The 17,086-nt window shown below is 36.3% G+C and overlaps 1 protein-coding gene and 1 pseudogene across 14 annotated transcripts in view; both read right to left on the reverse strand.

The window, feature by feature from the left end:
• The window catches only part of DTNA (dystrobrevin alpha), a 342,157-nt gene that overhangs the window by 65,433 nt on the left and 259,638 nt on the right, over window positions 1-17,086 (reverse strand). For all 13 annotated transcript variants that reach the window (XM_023531751.1, XM_023531725.1, XM_023531716.1 and 10 more), the window contains 4 exons: window positions 13,799-13,884; window positions 6,897-7,051; window positions 4,109-4,214; window positions 1,547-1,713 (listed from right to left, as the gene is read on the reverse strand). In XM_023531751.1, the coding sequence (XP_023387519.1) occupies window positions 1,547-1,713; window positions 4,109-4,214; window positions 6,897-7,051; window positions 13,799-13,884 (514 nt within the window). The remainder of the gene's footprint in view (window positions 1-1,546; window positions 1,714-4,108; window positions 4,215-6,896; window positions 7,052-13,798; window positions 13,885-17,086) is intronic.
• Window positions 10,130-12,043, reverse strand: LOC105293205 (annotated as a pseudogene). Its single transcript, XR_895968.2, has 2 exons — window positions 11,127-12,043; window positions 10,130-10,604 (listed from the first exon to the last, which is right to left on the reverse strand). The product of XR_895968.2 is annotated as a 60S ribosomal protein L32 pseudogene (transcript).

Consider the following 17,086-nt stretch of genomic DNA (forward strand, 5'->3'; position numbering starts at 1 on the left):
TTCTTTTGTGCATAGAGCCTATAATTGGCAAGATAATAAACTGATTTTGTCCACATTATTTAAAAGCTAAGTAGTAGGAGCATTGTTCCAGAAGTCCCTCTTTGGCTTTTGCTAGGAGAGGTAATTCTCAGAATACTTAAAACAGCAATAACAACAGCTCTTCGCCCCATAAACATCAGGGCCCCTTTATCCTCTTGAGGAGTCTAATCCTACTTTGTAAAGATATTGCTCTGCCATATAATTTTCACATCCACAACCCCTAAGAAAGAGGCTCTTTCTCTGACGCTAGCATTTACATACAACAACGATTAAAAATGATTAGTTTTCAAACACCTCCAGGATTTGAGACAGAAGTAAGAAAATACATTGACAATAAGAAAATAGAAAATGTTTCTCTCATCTTCTATACAAAATTGTATTTCATGATCTTTGTTAGTATATCTATCCTTAGCATATGACATAATCAACAGTAAAGAGTCGTATTTAAACTGACATGGAGCAGTCAGTGTACAATGCCTTAGTGAGAAACTGTTACTTGAACTCAGAATCTGACAGGTGCTAAACAATTAATACATCTACGCTGAATATTGGTTCCCAATAATTCCTAGAAAGGACATTTTGATTTTAAATGCATATTCTGAAGATCTTTTTATAAAAAAAAAGTTACTTTTTAAGTAAAGACTATATATTGAATTGAAATACACTGAAATAAAGAAAAAAACTCATAAAAGTTTACATTTTCTTGTGGAAGAACTATTTTAAGAGGGGTTGGCAGGGACTACGGTACATCCCACAAAAGGTAATCTGTACATACAGCAATACTTTCACAGTATAAGAACAATATCATGGAGACTGATTTTGAGTTTAACTGAGACACAGGTCAGCAAACTGTAAACCATTTGAACAGCAAGTTTATGAAGTCAAATCCTTCCCATAGACCTAGAACCACATGCTTCTGAGAATACATCCATCACATGGACAGACACTCACAGGTCACCTTTAGCAAGTAGCTCACTTGCACTATTTATTGATTTACTAATATAACTGCAAACTCCCCTTCCTCCAAAAAAGTAAAATGGAACAGCATCATTAAGCTCACATGCTTACACGTCTTTTCTTTATCTTCTAGTCATGCACTTAAGAGAACTCCAAGAATCTAAGAAAAAAATAAACTAACAATCATTTTAAAGCAATTCCTACCAAAAAAACAAAACAAAAGAACCTTAACTTACTGTGAAAATGAGATTATGCTCCAGAAGGTACTTGCTGTTCAATTGTTACCTATATCGATACTGAATTGCCTGTATTTCAAGAAGTAACATAGTTTGAGTCTTCCTATATTTTAAGTCTTGGGAAACTACATTGGGTTCAGATATAATAACTTAGACATCCCAGTAAGATGGGGAGTGGGAGGAAAGGGGGAAGGAATGTTAGACTACAAGGTAAGTTTGCCCCCTGAATCTGTCACCATCCTTGATATTCCCTTACATTCTGAGCGACAACACTCATACATCCAACTTTAAATATTGTCTGGACCTTGCCTTACCCATGATGTATACTCTTTCATTTGGTGCTGGTTGCTATGGGAACCACCGGCATGTCCCCTCCAGAAGCAGTCCTGACAGAGCTGGTAATTGTGACACTGCTGGCATCGGTATCGAAATCCCATCATACTCTCACTGTGGCAGTAGGAACATTCAACTGGATGGAAGACTAAGCAGGCAGTAAACGAAGAAAAAAACAAGAAAAACAAAGTATGAGCCAGGATAAGGAAAAATGCAGCCTAATGAGAACTGCATTTTTCTGCTGTTTGCCATGATTTCAGACGATAGTCAATTTTGGCTGAGAGAAGCATTATGTTTATTCCCAGAGTCTCACCACCCTTTTCAAGTATATGTGTGGAGGCAGAAGAAAAGAAATAGGATGGAGGATTGGTGTTCTTTTAACAACAAATCTCTGTAATGTCATTTGCTCTTTCTACTCCCATCTCTTACACTACAAGAATATAAATTACCCAAACTGACTCGCCTTTCCCCCAAACTGCTCTGTCTCCAAGAGACCAGCACAGCACACTGAAGACTCAGAAGCACAATGGCTGAACACAGCTGACTATCCAGTGGGTAGAGAACAAATATTACAGAAATGGAAAACCAGAGAAAGAAAAAAGGAAGGGAAATGGAGGGAGAGTAGAAAAACTGGGTGAGAAAATCGAATTATTTTTTAATCTTTCAATTAGAGTTGACATTCAATACTATTTTATATTAGTTTCAGGTGTACAGCACAGTGGTTATATGATTTATAAAGCGATTTCTCGATTAGTCTAGTGTGTACCTGACACTATACATAGTTACTACAATATTCTTGACTATATTCTCTATGTTGTACTTCACAACCCTGTGACTATTTTGTACCTACCAATTCATACTTCTTAATTCCTTCACCTTTTTCCCCTAGCTGAGTTATTATTTTTTAAAATGGAGTAGCTAATGGGCTTATTTAATGAGTGACATTGCTTCCATTTAATAAATAGATTTTGTCTTTCCTAAGAGGCAGATGGATAGGACCCAAGGAGGTGTGTTCATCATCTGAATACAGTTCTAATTCAGATAGTTTGAGAGACACATAACTTCCTTTGGCAAAAAATTTTAATTTTTAAGCAGGCCAGGTAAAATAGTTAAAATTTGAAGCTAACAAGTGATCAAATCCAAGTAATTGTTTACATGCTGTGAGCTAAAGATATTAAACAAGAACAACAGTTCTTGCCTTTGGTAAAATTATTTTCTGGGTAACCAGTTAGGGAAAATAATGTAATTGATAAAGTTAATTTCTGGGTAACAAGCTAAGAAAAATAATGTAATTGGTAAAGTTATTTTCTGAGTATCCAGCTAGAGAAAATAATGTAAATAAGAATAAACGAAGATGAAATGCAAATTGTAAAAACAGACATAACGAGTTCTGGATGTATTGTCTTCTGAATAAGGATCATATCCTCTCTTCTCTGGCTCTTAGGAAGGGCTGAATGAGACCTGAATTTAGAGACAACTGCTCTGGGACACGGCCTAAGACACTAATTTCCTGCAACAGGAAATAGTGAGCTAGAGGAACGAAATTACAACTTTATGATTGGAAGATGACTAGTTCTGGAATTATAAACAGTAATATTAACTCATCCTGCACGATCTGGACCTTGATTGCTCTTTGCTGCTGCAGATGAGTAAGAAGCATAAAAAAATACATCTCTGCTTGGTAGTGATTACAGAGAACTTAGTGAGTTCATTCTTTTAATCTCCATGAGCTAAACAGGATAAATTTATAACTTAACTAAGAGAGCTAAGGGCAGATGCTAAAAGCGAACTTTACCCCAAATGTATATTAAAGAAATGTACAGACATTAAGATTCTAGTAAGAAATACAGAATAAATTATTTTCTATTTAAGTCCAGAGAAACCTCAGAGTTAAAATAATAAATAAGAGCATCTAAAGATTAGATGAAGGTACTGAATTATTCCATGTTTAAATTTCTTTAAATCTTGTTCTGAACTGTAGTTCATATTTAAATTTGGATATACCAATACTAATTACTTTAATCCTAGAAATACTTTTATTATAAAAGCACATTATAAAAGTTTACATTACTTTAATCTTTTACATAAATACAACCATTGAAAGTTTATAATTCGCAGCATATGACAGAAGATTAGTAAGGCTCTATCATCCAATTATTTTCCTTATTCCTGGTTGAATGCCTAGGAAGAAATAATCAATGTCATGTACATCAATATTGGAAATTCATACCCAAAACAAATATTAGAAAATGTCACATTCCTATTGAGATTATTCTGTTGTATCAAGTCTTTAAGCCACACCTGACTTGTAACTGAGATGTACCAGTGAGCTTTAATAAGCTTTTAGAACTGACAGTCCTCATTTTGCATTGCACCTATATGGCCTTACAGATCAGGAAGACTGGTTAGTTCAATTATAAACAAAGCTCAAAATGACTAATCTTTCCTAAAACAATGACCTTGGCTTAATATCTATAGACTTCATGGCCTAATTTCAATGATTTAAAAAATTGTCTTAGCTCCAAAGGTAACTAACTACTCACCGTTTTCTACATTTGCCAGTCGATGCAGAAGGGGCAACCAGACCAGACACTGCGGGGGAGGATCTGACATGAGGGTGTCCAAGAAGCTGTTTAAAGTGACTTTTTTCTGCATCAAAAAACCCACAAAAATTTAGAACAGAGAATAATCTTAATTTATCTGATATGCAGATATCATTTGAGATTGAAGAAGCAAGACATTCAGTTAACCTCTGACATATAAGAAACAGAACTTGAATTTAAACATTAATTGCATTTTATACTTATACACAGAACTGAATTACCTCCACTGAGGCAGAGTCAATATTATCATAAGGAGAAAAGTCATTCTCAGAGCATCACTTTCATATATGAGGGACAGTATGAAAATGATGAAGAAATATGACTAGACATTCTCCATAAAGTTTTACCTAATAGTGTGTCCTGGTGTACTCTGCTATTCCTATAGCAATCTTCTAAATCTGTAGGATACCTATCCTTTTAAACTTCCACAACCTCCATAAGTACTAAATATTTCATAGTCAACATGAATGGTTCCGCTATACAAGATTAGGAGGGAATCCTGTTAAGAGGAAGTGATCTCTCCTTCTTAGGAGAGAACAATCTACATTAAAAAAAAATTTCTCTTCTCTCCTTTCCTTACAAACCTTTCCTCTCAATTCGGTCTGCTTCTGTCTCATTATTCTAGTCCCTTCTGATGTAGAAAATGAATATATTATATCTATAATTTTCCCTCAAGATGACAAAAATAAAGTTATATTATTACATGATATTGTAATAGCATGAATGATAAAAATTACATGTTTATATGCAAAAAAAAATTATCATTTTATTTGGGATTTTGAATTATAATATGAAGTTAGATGACATAGTTTTTTTTTTTTTTAGATAAGAAATCAGTCCTGAAGAGCCGGAGTGCCTTTTCAAGGGCTACACCTTATACTAGTCCTTGTAATTCACAAAACAACTGTTTTGGTACCCTTTGATTAATTTTTTTTTTTATTAGCAGCTATTTACAATTTTAAACCTTCCTTGTAATACTAAATACTTTAAGCTTTTTGTAGGATTGATAGCAACATTATTACTAAAAGATAAATTATGGAAAGTATGTCATGAGGCAGTATCCTTTAAAAAGTGACCACAATTTATGTGTCTAAAATAATGTTGTCTTTCAAAACAATCACTTGGAGTGGCTTGTTCTTTTTCCAATGAAGCAATTAAAAAAATTAAAAAATTTCATCATTCAAACTGCTGTTATAACCAGTTTATGAAGCCCAAAAAATAAATTTTATTATTTTTATTTGTGTGGCTTTTTTTGCACTTCAAATGATATTATGCATTTTGACCATTCATCATAAAACTCACTCCTGGAAGTCAAAAAAATGTTATTATGAATTTAACATATATAAATTTCTTATCATTAAGGATATGTACAAAATTATATCATGTGACAGTCTATAGGATATTTCAAAAGAAATTTTGAGCAATGTCAACATCCTATATAATTCTTTTTGAATATATGTCCTAATAAATTAAATAAAGTCCTATTATTTTAGCTAGTTTTTAATGTGCAAAATTCTAAAGCATTAGTATATTTATTGAGTATTCTACAATACACCACTACTTAAGATCAGCAAATGTACAAATGACAAATAAATTCAGAGGCAGAGAGATTAGTTTGGGGCTTAATGCAATAGGCCAGATGATAGATACTGGTGAATAAATCCATTCTGATATCACCAACTCAAAAAGGAAATAAAAAGAGGACCACAAATCCATTCACCTAGGCCTCTTTCTTTCCAACTTCATTGCCTAGAACTTTTCAGAACTGGGGGCAGAGATAGGGCACCTTAAGCCAATTTTGGGGAGGGAGCATGGGAAGGGTCAGAAAGGCTTCTTGGGGGAGATGCCACAGGAGAAGAGTTAGCACTTATTGTATCAAACCATCCCTCTCTTATTGATTGTATGGATACGTTTATGATTCTACACAAATCCATGACTATCGAGATACCTGATGTACTTTTGACCTCCTAGATCACCAAGTGAACAGACTGATGAAGTTTATTAGCTAGACGGTAGATGCAGTTTTGTACTGGCTGCTATGCAATGATTTCTTATTAAAGGGATCCTTTTAGAGGATATCCTTGGTTAATTTGGATTTTTAAAAAATACCACTGTGCTGTGCTGGACAATGATGCTAGATATGAAGACTTCCTACATGACTGGGAAGATATAAACATGGAGTGTCCCCAAAACTAAGCAGCTTCCCCTGGGCTAACTTTTACTCAGTTAAAGCCCCAGTTAAAACATGTCACTCTGAGTCCGAAATGTATCATGTTCTGGAAGATTTAGGTAGCCATGTCTATCATATTTTGGGTCTCCCAGAGTGAGATGTGACATGTGCCACATCTCTTTTTATCTCCTTTGCTAAACACTGGTGAAACCTAATGCTGGGTCAGACCTGTGTTTCATGTGAGGCTGAGTGACAGTTCAGTCCTTTTGATAGTGCAGTGATAATAATGATACTGAGGCTAAAAGTTGTTATAATGATTAAATTAGACAATGCAAGTAAGGAACTTAGCATGGTATCTCACTCACAGTCAGTAAATATTGCCTATTATTATTATCCAGGTGTGTTGGGTTTAGTTACTGACTCACAGGTAATTTGTCAGAGGCTGGAAGGTATACTACAGGTTATGAAAAAGAACTGTCTAAGTTGTAACTTGAAGCGAGATGAGAAGGAGAGCAACCATTGTTTGAAACATAGTTCTTTAAACACGTTCTTTCCTACCTGTTGAGAGAAACAGGATCTAGCTGATTGTTCTGTATAACCAAAGGAAGGACCTTCAAAAACTGCTGTGGGTAGTTTGAGAACTTCTCGCAGAAACTGATCATATCGTCCATAAACCATCACCCCACTAGAGTCAGAAATCATTGAGAAAATATCTGATGGAAGGAAAAGGAAAGATATTTATTCATCACATAAAAATTCCCTACTGTTTCAGTTCGACACATCTGCTGCAAATAACAAAAAATGTGGCAGAATAAATAATACTTATGAAAGAATAATATAAAAACTAATTTTTATGCTGACCTATTCCTGTTACGGTGTTTTCTTTGTTGTCTCTTTGTAGATGAGTCTGGCCCATTGTATTAACTAGTAATTTGGGTAAAATCAGCATTTTTTGATAAGAAAGAGAACATCACATTGTTATTTTGGGGTCAATTATCAACTCATATATAACTCAATGGGAGAAATTTTTGTGTGCATGAGAAATATGCTAACCTCATTTGAAATGCACAATGAAAATTTTACTACAGCACTGGTGTGTGTGTAGCTAGTTAGCTCTTTACCCATCTATGATATCACTAAAACTTTTGAGTTTTAGTTTAAGATATTGAAAAATGAAAGACGATGGCGATAAGGATGTAATGAAAACACTTGATTAACTCGCCACAGAAGCAGAAAACTTTCTATAAATCAGTGTTCTGGGTGGAAGGCATCTGATTTACAGCAAAGGGTCTTTTGACTCATACAGTCAAGAGAAAGCCTGGCCTTGTGGATGATCAATGAGGTAAAGTCAGGGTCTGAGATTATTCTCAGCAGAGACTATGGCATCATTGAACCTCTGTTCTTTAGTTTCTGCCACTACGTGCACTTAATGAATATTAATGGTATAATTTCCCAAGGTATTTTATAACTCCTCTGTGGAAATCACTATTGAAATAAGAGGGCTTGCTAACGTATAGTTTGTCACCACGCTAGATTGTAACTAGGCTAGCACAGCTGCTAGGATAAACTGTTGTAAATTCAATGTGCTACCTCTGTTCCTTTTGGGCTTAAGTTTTCAAGGTCAAAATATAGTCTGGAGATACTGTTTTTACACTGTAGTCAGATGCTCAGTATATTATCGGCTTTTATTGAATTATGTTTTGGGGTGTGAATTGGTTCTCATTTTCTTTAAATACTCCAGTTATAAAGGATTTCCACTGTGCTTCAAATAGTTTATCAATTATGAGGCTACAGAAATTCTGTCTGAGCAACAAAATTAATGTGGTTCTCATCCACCTTCACAATGTTGTTTACTTAGTGAATTTTATCTATGTTTCATTATAACTAGTCAAAAAAAAAAAAAAAAAAAAGACTTGCCAAAGGGGGAAAAACTCATACTACAGCAAAAAATTCTTTATAGGAACTCAATAATAGGAAAAATAATAGACTTTCTTATTAGAGCTGCCATTTTGTTTGTTTTCAAGCAGGTTGATTAAAATTGGATCATCCTGATGTTCTTCTAGGCTTGGATTTTCTAGGCCAGAGCACATTTTAAAAAGTAGATTAGGACTTTCAAATCTCCCACTGAAAGAATTTAGACAACATTCTAACTAGAGCAAAAGCAGAAGTACCAACAATGATCTTTCATAAACTTGAAGCTAATATTAGACTCAGTTATGTTAATGAAGGTTTGTAAAGCAATAGGTAAACTAGGGCTAGGTCACTGGGATTAAAGGGAAGTGACTGGTAATGCCATTCAGGATTTTCAAAAGAAATGAAAGGACTCTGAGGATGCTAACAAAATATGTGTTTGTACTTTAGTTCTTGGCCCTCTGTTTTACATATATTACATATATACACATACATCCATAATATGCTTCTAATATGTAATATACCTGTATGTATATCAAATAGGGGGCTATTTCCAGGATTAAATTAGTTAATAGGTGAAAAGCACACTGATTTAAAGCATGCAGAATAGTGCCTGACATCTAGTCCACAGTAAATGTTAGCTATTTTTATTATTAAATTTAAATCACATTTTTCTGCCATTTACTTTATATATTTAGGCTTTGCCTCCCCATTGGAATTATTCTTTAATGTTCCAAATTATCCTCTAAACCACCATTGTACTTCCCACAGTACCACAGAATGATAGATACTGCAGAAGATTTTACATTCATTAATTCATTCAAATAAAATTAACTTAGCACATACTAAATTGTGTGAAATTGTGCTAAGCAAGAAATATACAGAAAAATCAGGAGGTACCAGTCTTGCCCTCTGGGAGGTCCTGGTCTACTAAGGATGACAGAGACATGCTCACATCATGCATCATATGACATCATCTACTGTAATATGGTGGTGTGAATATGGAAATAGGAGGGTATACAGGATACAGCAGGAGCACAGAGAGAGGATTCTTAGAAGGAGTAGTGAGTTGGAGATTTTCTTACAAAGGTGACATCTGAGCCAAGAATAAATGACAATGAGGGGCTAGTCAGGCATTAGGAAACAGGGTCAGGATGTGCATTGGCGTGCTCAAGCATGACGCATTCACAAATCTTGAAGCAGTTCATTATGCCAGGGGCTTGCATACACATAAGGGCACGGTGGCAGGTGAAGAGCTTTGAAAGCTCTACTAAGGAGTTTAGATTGTGTCCAGAAGATGTTGGGGGGAGATATTGAAGAATTTAAGGCAGACCAGTGAGTTAGAAATATTACTCTGGGCGTAGGCATGGAGGCAGAACAATCAGTTCAGTAATAGAAACTCAACAAATACACTGTGTTCGCCATAATGTAGTCTTTTAAGGAAAAACAAAACAAGCCCTTCCCAGAAGCTTTAGAACAGTGCCTGGCATCCCAGGCTTACAGCACTGGATTCAGAATTTCATAAGATCTTTAAGACTACCCAGGGTCCCCAAAGCAGAAGTATAAACAAGTGTTCCATTTCATTAAAACAACAGGCTATATTGGGACCAAGAACAAATTTGACAGAAAGAGAATATTAGGTCAGTTTATATTTAGGTTGCCAAGTCCTATGACCTCAGGGCATGCCCTCATATCCTAGGCTGCCTGGAGGTGCGTGATGAACACCTTGCATACTGGTTCCTTGCGACTCTGAGTATTGGAAATTGTGGTGCAACCTGGGGTTGTTGTCCCATTTAATGCATTTTAAAGCAGTTTTAAAAACTGTTTTAAATTTTCTATTGTTTTCTACATTTTTGTTTTTTATTTATTTTTATTACATATTTTTAGAATTTTATGGTTTTACTAACACAAATACAATGTGCACACAAGCTGTCTATTCATTTTCTTTGCTGCGCAGCCTGGCTTTGGGATTAGTGACTCTGATAGCCAGTTGCACTACTCTTTCCGTACTGGCTCTGCAGTTCTTTGAGGAGACATTGTGAGCAATCTCAGCACAGTAAGATTTGTTGCACATCGGCAGCACTTCAAGCTGCTTGACATCATGGACCAGCAACTTCCAAAAGCCACTGGGCAGCATGTGCTTTGTTTTCTTGTTACTCCCATACCTTGAACCTTCTGTGCACTCTATTGTCAATGCGTCTGGGTTTCCGCCAATTATGCTTAATTTTGACATATCAGTCTGACTGGTGTGAGATAAACTTCTCAGTCCTCTTTTTGATGATCTTGGGCTTCACGAGGGGTCTGAGCGCAGCCATGATGCCGAATAGGAGATGGCCACCACCTCCGTAGGCAGCGCTGAGGAAGAGCCATTTTCACATTTTAAAACCTCTGATTTATTTCCAGCCAATTACTCTTGCCCTGTTCTCTCTAGCATTAAAAGGCTGGTTGGAACAAACAAAATATTTCTGTGTGCAAAAATAAAAAAATCGCCAAACAAGCACAGCTGGCACATAGGCTTACGATGAATTAGAATTTAAAGAAGGGAACACAAACCCCTCAAATCCTGAGAAATTCCATATCCTTTCATTTTACTTTTTCTTATTACAAAAGCAATGCAGAAAATCATTACTTTGCCTGTTCTATTATTAAATGCAAGCTGGCAAAAGAAGACTAGAGAAAACACCCACAATCCCACTCACCAAGAGTCAGCCATTGCTGTCTGTGGGCGGATTTGCTCGTATTTGCTCATCTGGTCAATAATTACCACTGGTGACTAAGAATGTTCATTTTTGACTAATTAACATTTTGGAGAGGTTCTTCCAGCCAAACTGCTTTCATTTAAATTGTTCGTGGTCAAATCACTTTCAACTGACTTACCTGGAAACTATTAAAATCACCTTCCTGGGATTAATTCTACGAAGAGTGACTCCTTAGTCAGAGAACTGGGGACACATTAGCCTGTGATTCAGGTCCACAGTTCTGGGAGACGGCAACGTGACGTATTGTGATCACATTATCTGTGTTTCTACAGAATTTGTGATACTGTGAAGCTTATTTCTGCAGACTAGAGAATACAGTTTACTTCCAATGGGATTCATGCATTTGTTACTTTTTCTACCATACTGAAGAGGATTTGGCAACTAGATAGCATTCTTTGCTTACCAATTATGGGTTTTTTGGTGGGTGATGAGGATAGTGTGAGGAAAAAGCACTGTAGCAGTTACATTGTTTGCTAGGAATTTGTGGACTTGCAAGAGACCTGTAGGAGTTTTGACAATTGGTAAAGATCTGCTCGAACACTTGGTTATATCTTGAGCTCTGGAATTGTGCAGACATTGTTCCTTGCTTACCCAACAACCATTCCCTTCATCTTTATTGGCTCCAAATTTCTTTCTAAGCTAAGGGAAAGCAGTGGCCCTTCTTAGGCTAGAAGGTGAGAGTGGACTATCACCTTCTAGCCTAAGACTAGACTATCAAGGTCATCCATGACTATCAAGGTCATCCCTTTCCTGTTATCAGTAACTGCTGTAGCAATTGGCCTGTGAGGCCTCCCTGAGCAATGAGACTTTGGAGTGAGATGTGACTCCCGAAACTGTCATACTCACCTTTTCCCCAAGAGAATGATAAAATCTGACACTGAGGAAAGCTGAGTAGAAAGATGAAAAGCACTTGGGTCCTTGATAGCAAAGAATTAACCTGGTTCATGAAAGGCTCTGAGTTCTGAAGTGCAGAACACTGATTCTCTCAGTTTTCCTCAAACTTATTTTAATGGGACCTTTTCCCCAGGTACTTATTAACATAACATTGAATGAGTATTTAGAAATGTTTCTTTAGACTTCTGTATTTAAAACATTTATCTAACGTCCTCAGTATGTGTCCAATCGTGACATGAGATCAGCATTCAAGGCCCTCAGGAGATTCTATCCTTGCACCGGCTAAACTTTCTCTTCTAACCCTGAAGGACATGCCCCTTGGATTACTCCGAAGATATTTTTTAAAAAACTGCATTGGTTCTGCCACCATCTAATTTCGCTATTACCCTCAATCAAGCACTGATGTAGCGAGTTTGGAATTTTAAAAAATCTTTCTAGCTAATTAAAGAGAAACTAAACTGACTGTTATAAGGTCTGGTTGGGCTTCTCTGGATCCTGACTGCATTTGGCCAGTCCATGAAAGGAGGTTCGTGGAAGTGAGGGAAGATGTGAACTTGTGTGGGGCTTCCATATACCTTCCATGTACCTACAGTCAAATGTCATAACTCTGCCTTGGAGCAAGTCCAAGGAAATTCCAAAGGAACAAAGGACTTTTTCAGTATCTTCCTTCATTCTTCCCCTCTTGGTGTATCAAGAAGTAAGTGATCACACTCACAATAGGCCTTGAGTCACAGATGATTGAAGTAAGAGGGACTCCACAGGTATCTAACAAAATTCCCAAATTTAGGATGGGTAACTCAGCAAATTAGTCACATAGCTAGGCTTTCAATTTTGGACTCCTAGTTCTCACAACAGTGCTCTTTCTTACACAGCCTTATAAACAAAACTCATACTATTTGGAGTAAAGGAAAGGATTAAATGGAAATTTTTATTTTAAACAGCAGCATGTACATCATTTAAAACTAGTTAGAAATGAAACTTCTTGCTCCCTACCCCCACTGTAGGCCTACTGAATCTAAAATTCTGGGAGCGGGACCCAGAAATTGATGTTTTAAAAAGCCTTCCAGGTGATTCTATACATACTAAAATTTGAGAACCTCTGGTATAAGGGGAAAAAGTCAAGGTTCAAATCTTGGTACCATTTTAGCTATGTGATTTACTTTAACTTTCTGAGTCAGCATCTTTACCTAAAATCAACCAACCAACCAACCAGCCAACCAACCAACCAACCAACCAACCAACCAACCAACCAACCAAAAAACTCTCACTACTTTGTTCGTTAAAAACTCTACCGCATTTAGTGACAAAAGGTACTTAAAAGGCCCATAGTCACTCAATGTACTGTGGTTATCCTGTTTTTATTGGTACCTAGTTAGTTCTCAGTTCATAGTGTCTCTATGCAATTACTATGCCTCCACCCTGGCAATGCTTACTTAAAAATGGCTGGGGTTCCTAGTGATTTGATCAGTTCTGGCTGAGAAGAATGAAGAAATGTGCTGGGAGCTTTGGTTTTAGATTATTTTAAAAAGAAAGGTGGTCAAACAAAGCCTTCATGACCCTATGAAAATGGACTTATGCCTGTAGGGCAGTACAGTACAATGAACTTGAAAGAGCGTGTATCTTACTTTAATATCACAGTCTAGTTGGTGATGTTGAACAGGTTATAAATAATAAATAACCTGTAAGTAGAAGGATAACATTCATTTCATTAACATTTATCTACTACGAAAATATTTCTATGACGAAATCCAAAGATCAATGAAGATCATATTTCTAACAACTCTCATAGGATGTGGAAAGTCACAGATGGGCAGGGGGATGGGGCAGGAATGGTGGGGAAAGAAATGTGGTACGTAGGAGAAGAATAAGCAAAGAGAGACACAGAGAGTAACTTACATCTTAATTTGTCCATGATCTTCCCTCCGCACAATGTAGCTAAAGCCATTTTGACAGCAAATACCGAAATTTTGCCATGGCCTTCCCTGTTTAATGATAACAGAAAAAAAAAGAAAAAAAAAGATGTCATTTGGAGAACTTCCAGTAACAAGGTTTGACATTTTCTGTTCTATAAAATTCATAGGACACTCTAGCTGCATGCATTATGTGACCACATCCATTTTAGAAAAGGTTGTGAATACAATTCAAACATTTCAAAAAAACTGTCTAATCAATGTTTCCTTTTTTCAAGAGATAGCAGCATCTTCAAGTTATTATTTGTATATATCAAATTTCTCAAAGCATGGACTGGTAGCCAGAGGGATATGTGCCATTTAAGTATGGATTGAAATTACAAAGCATGCTTTTCATTTTGGATTTCATAAAATACTTTTATAAATGATGATTTCATGTTTCTATTAATGTATTTAAACAAGACTTCAGAATTTTTTTTTTTGGTCAGAGAACTGAATTTTGTTAGGGTAACTATGGAGACTTTTTCACTACACATTTTTTTCACCCATCATTTTTTTCCCACAAGTCAACTACACTTATATCATACATTTACTTTTCAAAGGGAGTTGGTGCTTTATTATATTTTATTAAAAACTGTTTTTTAAATTTATTTTTTATGGTGACATTGGTTAACGAAATCCAGTGTTTCAGGTGTACAATTTAACAGTAAGGCATATATATATATTGCATTGTGTGTTCACCTCCCATAGTTAGATTTCCTTCTGTCACCATATATTTGACCCCTTGTACCCCATCTACCTCCTACTCCTCCTCCCCACACCCTCTGGTAACCACTTGTCTATTGTCCATGTCCATGACTCTCTGTTTGTCCCAGTACTTTAAAGGGGCAAAAATAAGAGCTCTGAATCATTCTCCTTTCACCTAAATGACACTAGAGCTGCCAAATCTTCATTGACATACTAGGTATAACTAACTTGCCCTTCACAAAATGTGATATAAAGGGCATACTGTAAGAAGTATAATATTTAAGCTGAATGATTTTCCAGCTAGGATAAACTGTTTATTCTTATATCCTTGGGATCAGAAAGTGTATCATATTAGTAATTCACTGTTTTGGTAGTTGCTACCCTTTAGAATGATCAAAAGAGTTATTTAAAATAATAATGTGGCTGAAAGGTAAATAAAATCCATATTGACAAGGGTTTAGTATATAGAATAAATCATTTATATGAATAAGATTCATAGAGCTGATGTATTAGAAGAGTAAGATACAATAAACAGTTGTGTTTTTCTTCCTTACTAGACTTCGGAGAGAGATCATTTGCTATTCATCTTTGCCACTGTCATTGTTAGCATAGTACCTGAAAAACACCTAGGCAGAATGCAAAACTGACTGTACCTATGCTAGTGGCTCTTTCATTTATATTTCTAAGCCTGCCCACAAGACTTATTTATTGGAAATCTTCAATTGGATGCCCCAGGTCAAACCAAGTGTGTTCAAAACAGAATTTATCATCTTTACAGAGCTCTCCCCTAATAGCCAGGCCAATCCTATTACTGACTTGCTCTTCCTCTTACAGTTAGGTACAGACCGTTAGGATCATCATGTACCTAGTTACCCAAAAACAAATCCTGTGGAGGGTCACCCTTGACTTCTTGCTCTTCCTCAATTCACTACCGCCCTGAACAAACGTCTGAGGGACTCAAATATACCTCTTCACCGTATATTGAACCCATTCCCGTCTTTCCATTCGCAATGCCATTTCTTCCATCAGCTCTTGCTTTAACAGTGTAATAACATATTGAATGATCTTTCTGCTGGTACACTCATATCACAAATTTGGCCATATTATTTCATTATTTTAAACCCCGTGGTTAGCATATAGGATATAGTTCTAGCTTTATCTGCCTTCTCCACTCTCATCTGTTACCATTTCTGGTGCACTCCATGCCACGGTCACGCTGTTTAATGCTCTTGCCCTTTCCCAGCATGATCTGCCCAGGACGATCCCTCCCAGTCATCAAGACCCAGCTCAACAGCATCATTCACTCTGTTCTGAAAACAGTTCCCACCCCCTTGATGTGGAGGCAATCACTCTCCCCTTCATCTTTACCTATTATGTGGCACCTATCACACCGTGTGACCATGACTGGTTTATTTACATGAATGCATGTGAATCCACACTGAGAAATTTTGGGGGGCAGAGACCTGTCTTATGAGTAACTTGAATTCCACTGCCTTGTACTTTGTCTCACACAGAGTTAGTGAAAAATAAATTTCTTATATTAATTAACAACCATTAATCTTTATAATAGGTGCCCCTAGAATTCTGAATGACCATTCATTAAGTTGTTTACTAATTTTAGAGCAAGCGGCTATAGTAAAAATGTAATAATTTTTGTAAAAACCACCTCATTCAAAATTATTCCATGACCCCAGCATTTTCATTGCATAAATACCTGGAAGTATCAAAAATTGTATTTTAGGAAAGAGTTAGCTTCTCTTCGTAAGCTGAAACATGATTCAAATAATAACAGGAAAGTCTATGAGGTATGAAAGAATAGGAGTAATATAGCTATAACGTGTCTTCGAAATACAAAGAAATTGAAGAGCATTATTTATGAGACTTAAAGAACAATAAAAGTTTCTTTCAATGAATCAGAGAGAACAATTTAACCTGAGAAAGAGAATGGACCACAGATGATGTTGGAATACAGCAATCTCCAAAGGACGAAATGATAGCTCATGAGTGAATTCTTAAACCTTAGCTTTTAATGATCATAGGGATACTGTCCATCCTGTATTGTTCCTTGAAATGCAATATATATATGTTTGTATTTTTGGAAATGCAAGATTAATGCTATTAAATCTAACAGCTGTTGTAACAGAGCTATTCTGCCAAATCGACATAATAAATCTAGATAAATCACCAAGTGGAAGGCAGCTCAATGAGAGTTTTGCAGGAACTCAAGGGTGAAATTAGGCCACCGAAATGTACTGTTATGCAAGCTACTGTGCTAGACTGCCAATGTGACCCCTGTCAGGAAGAAAGATTCCGGGGACATGCATGAATGTAGGTCTTGGTAAGCACACCAACTCTGGGTGAGTTCAGACCTTGCTCAGCCCTGGCATCGATAAACCTTTAAGGAGTTTAAAGAATGAGTGGAGATAGCTACTCCACAATGGAAAATGGGGCACCAAAGACTTAAATACAAATGGATCTTTTTAAAGAACATTTTCAGTAGATAAAACAGGATGAAGAAAAGGGAGCG

This window comes from Pteropus vampyrus, unplaced genomic scaffold (assembly GCF_000151845.1).
Source record: "Pteropus vampyrus isolate Shadow unplaced genomic scaffold, Pvam_2.0 Scaffold3, whole genome shotgun sequence".
NCBI classification, from domain to species: Eukaryota; Metazoa; Chordata; class Mammalia; order Chiroptera; family Pteropodidae; genus Pteropus; species Pteropus vampyrus.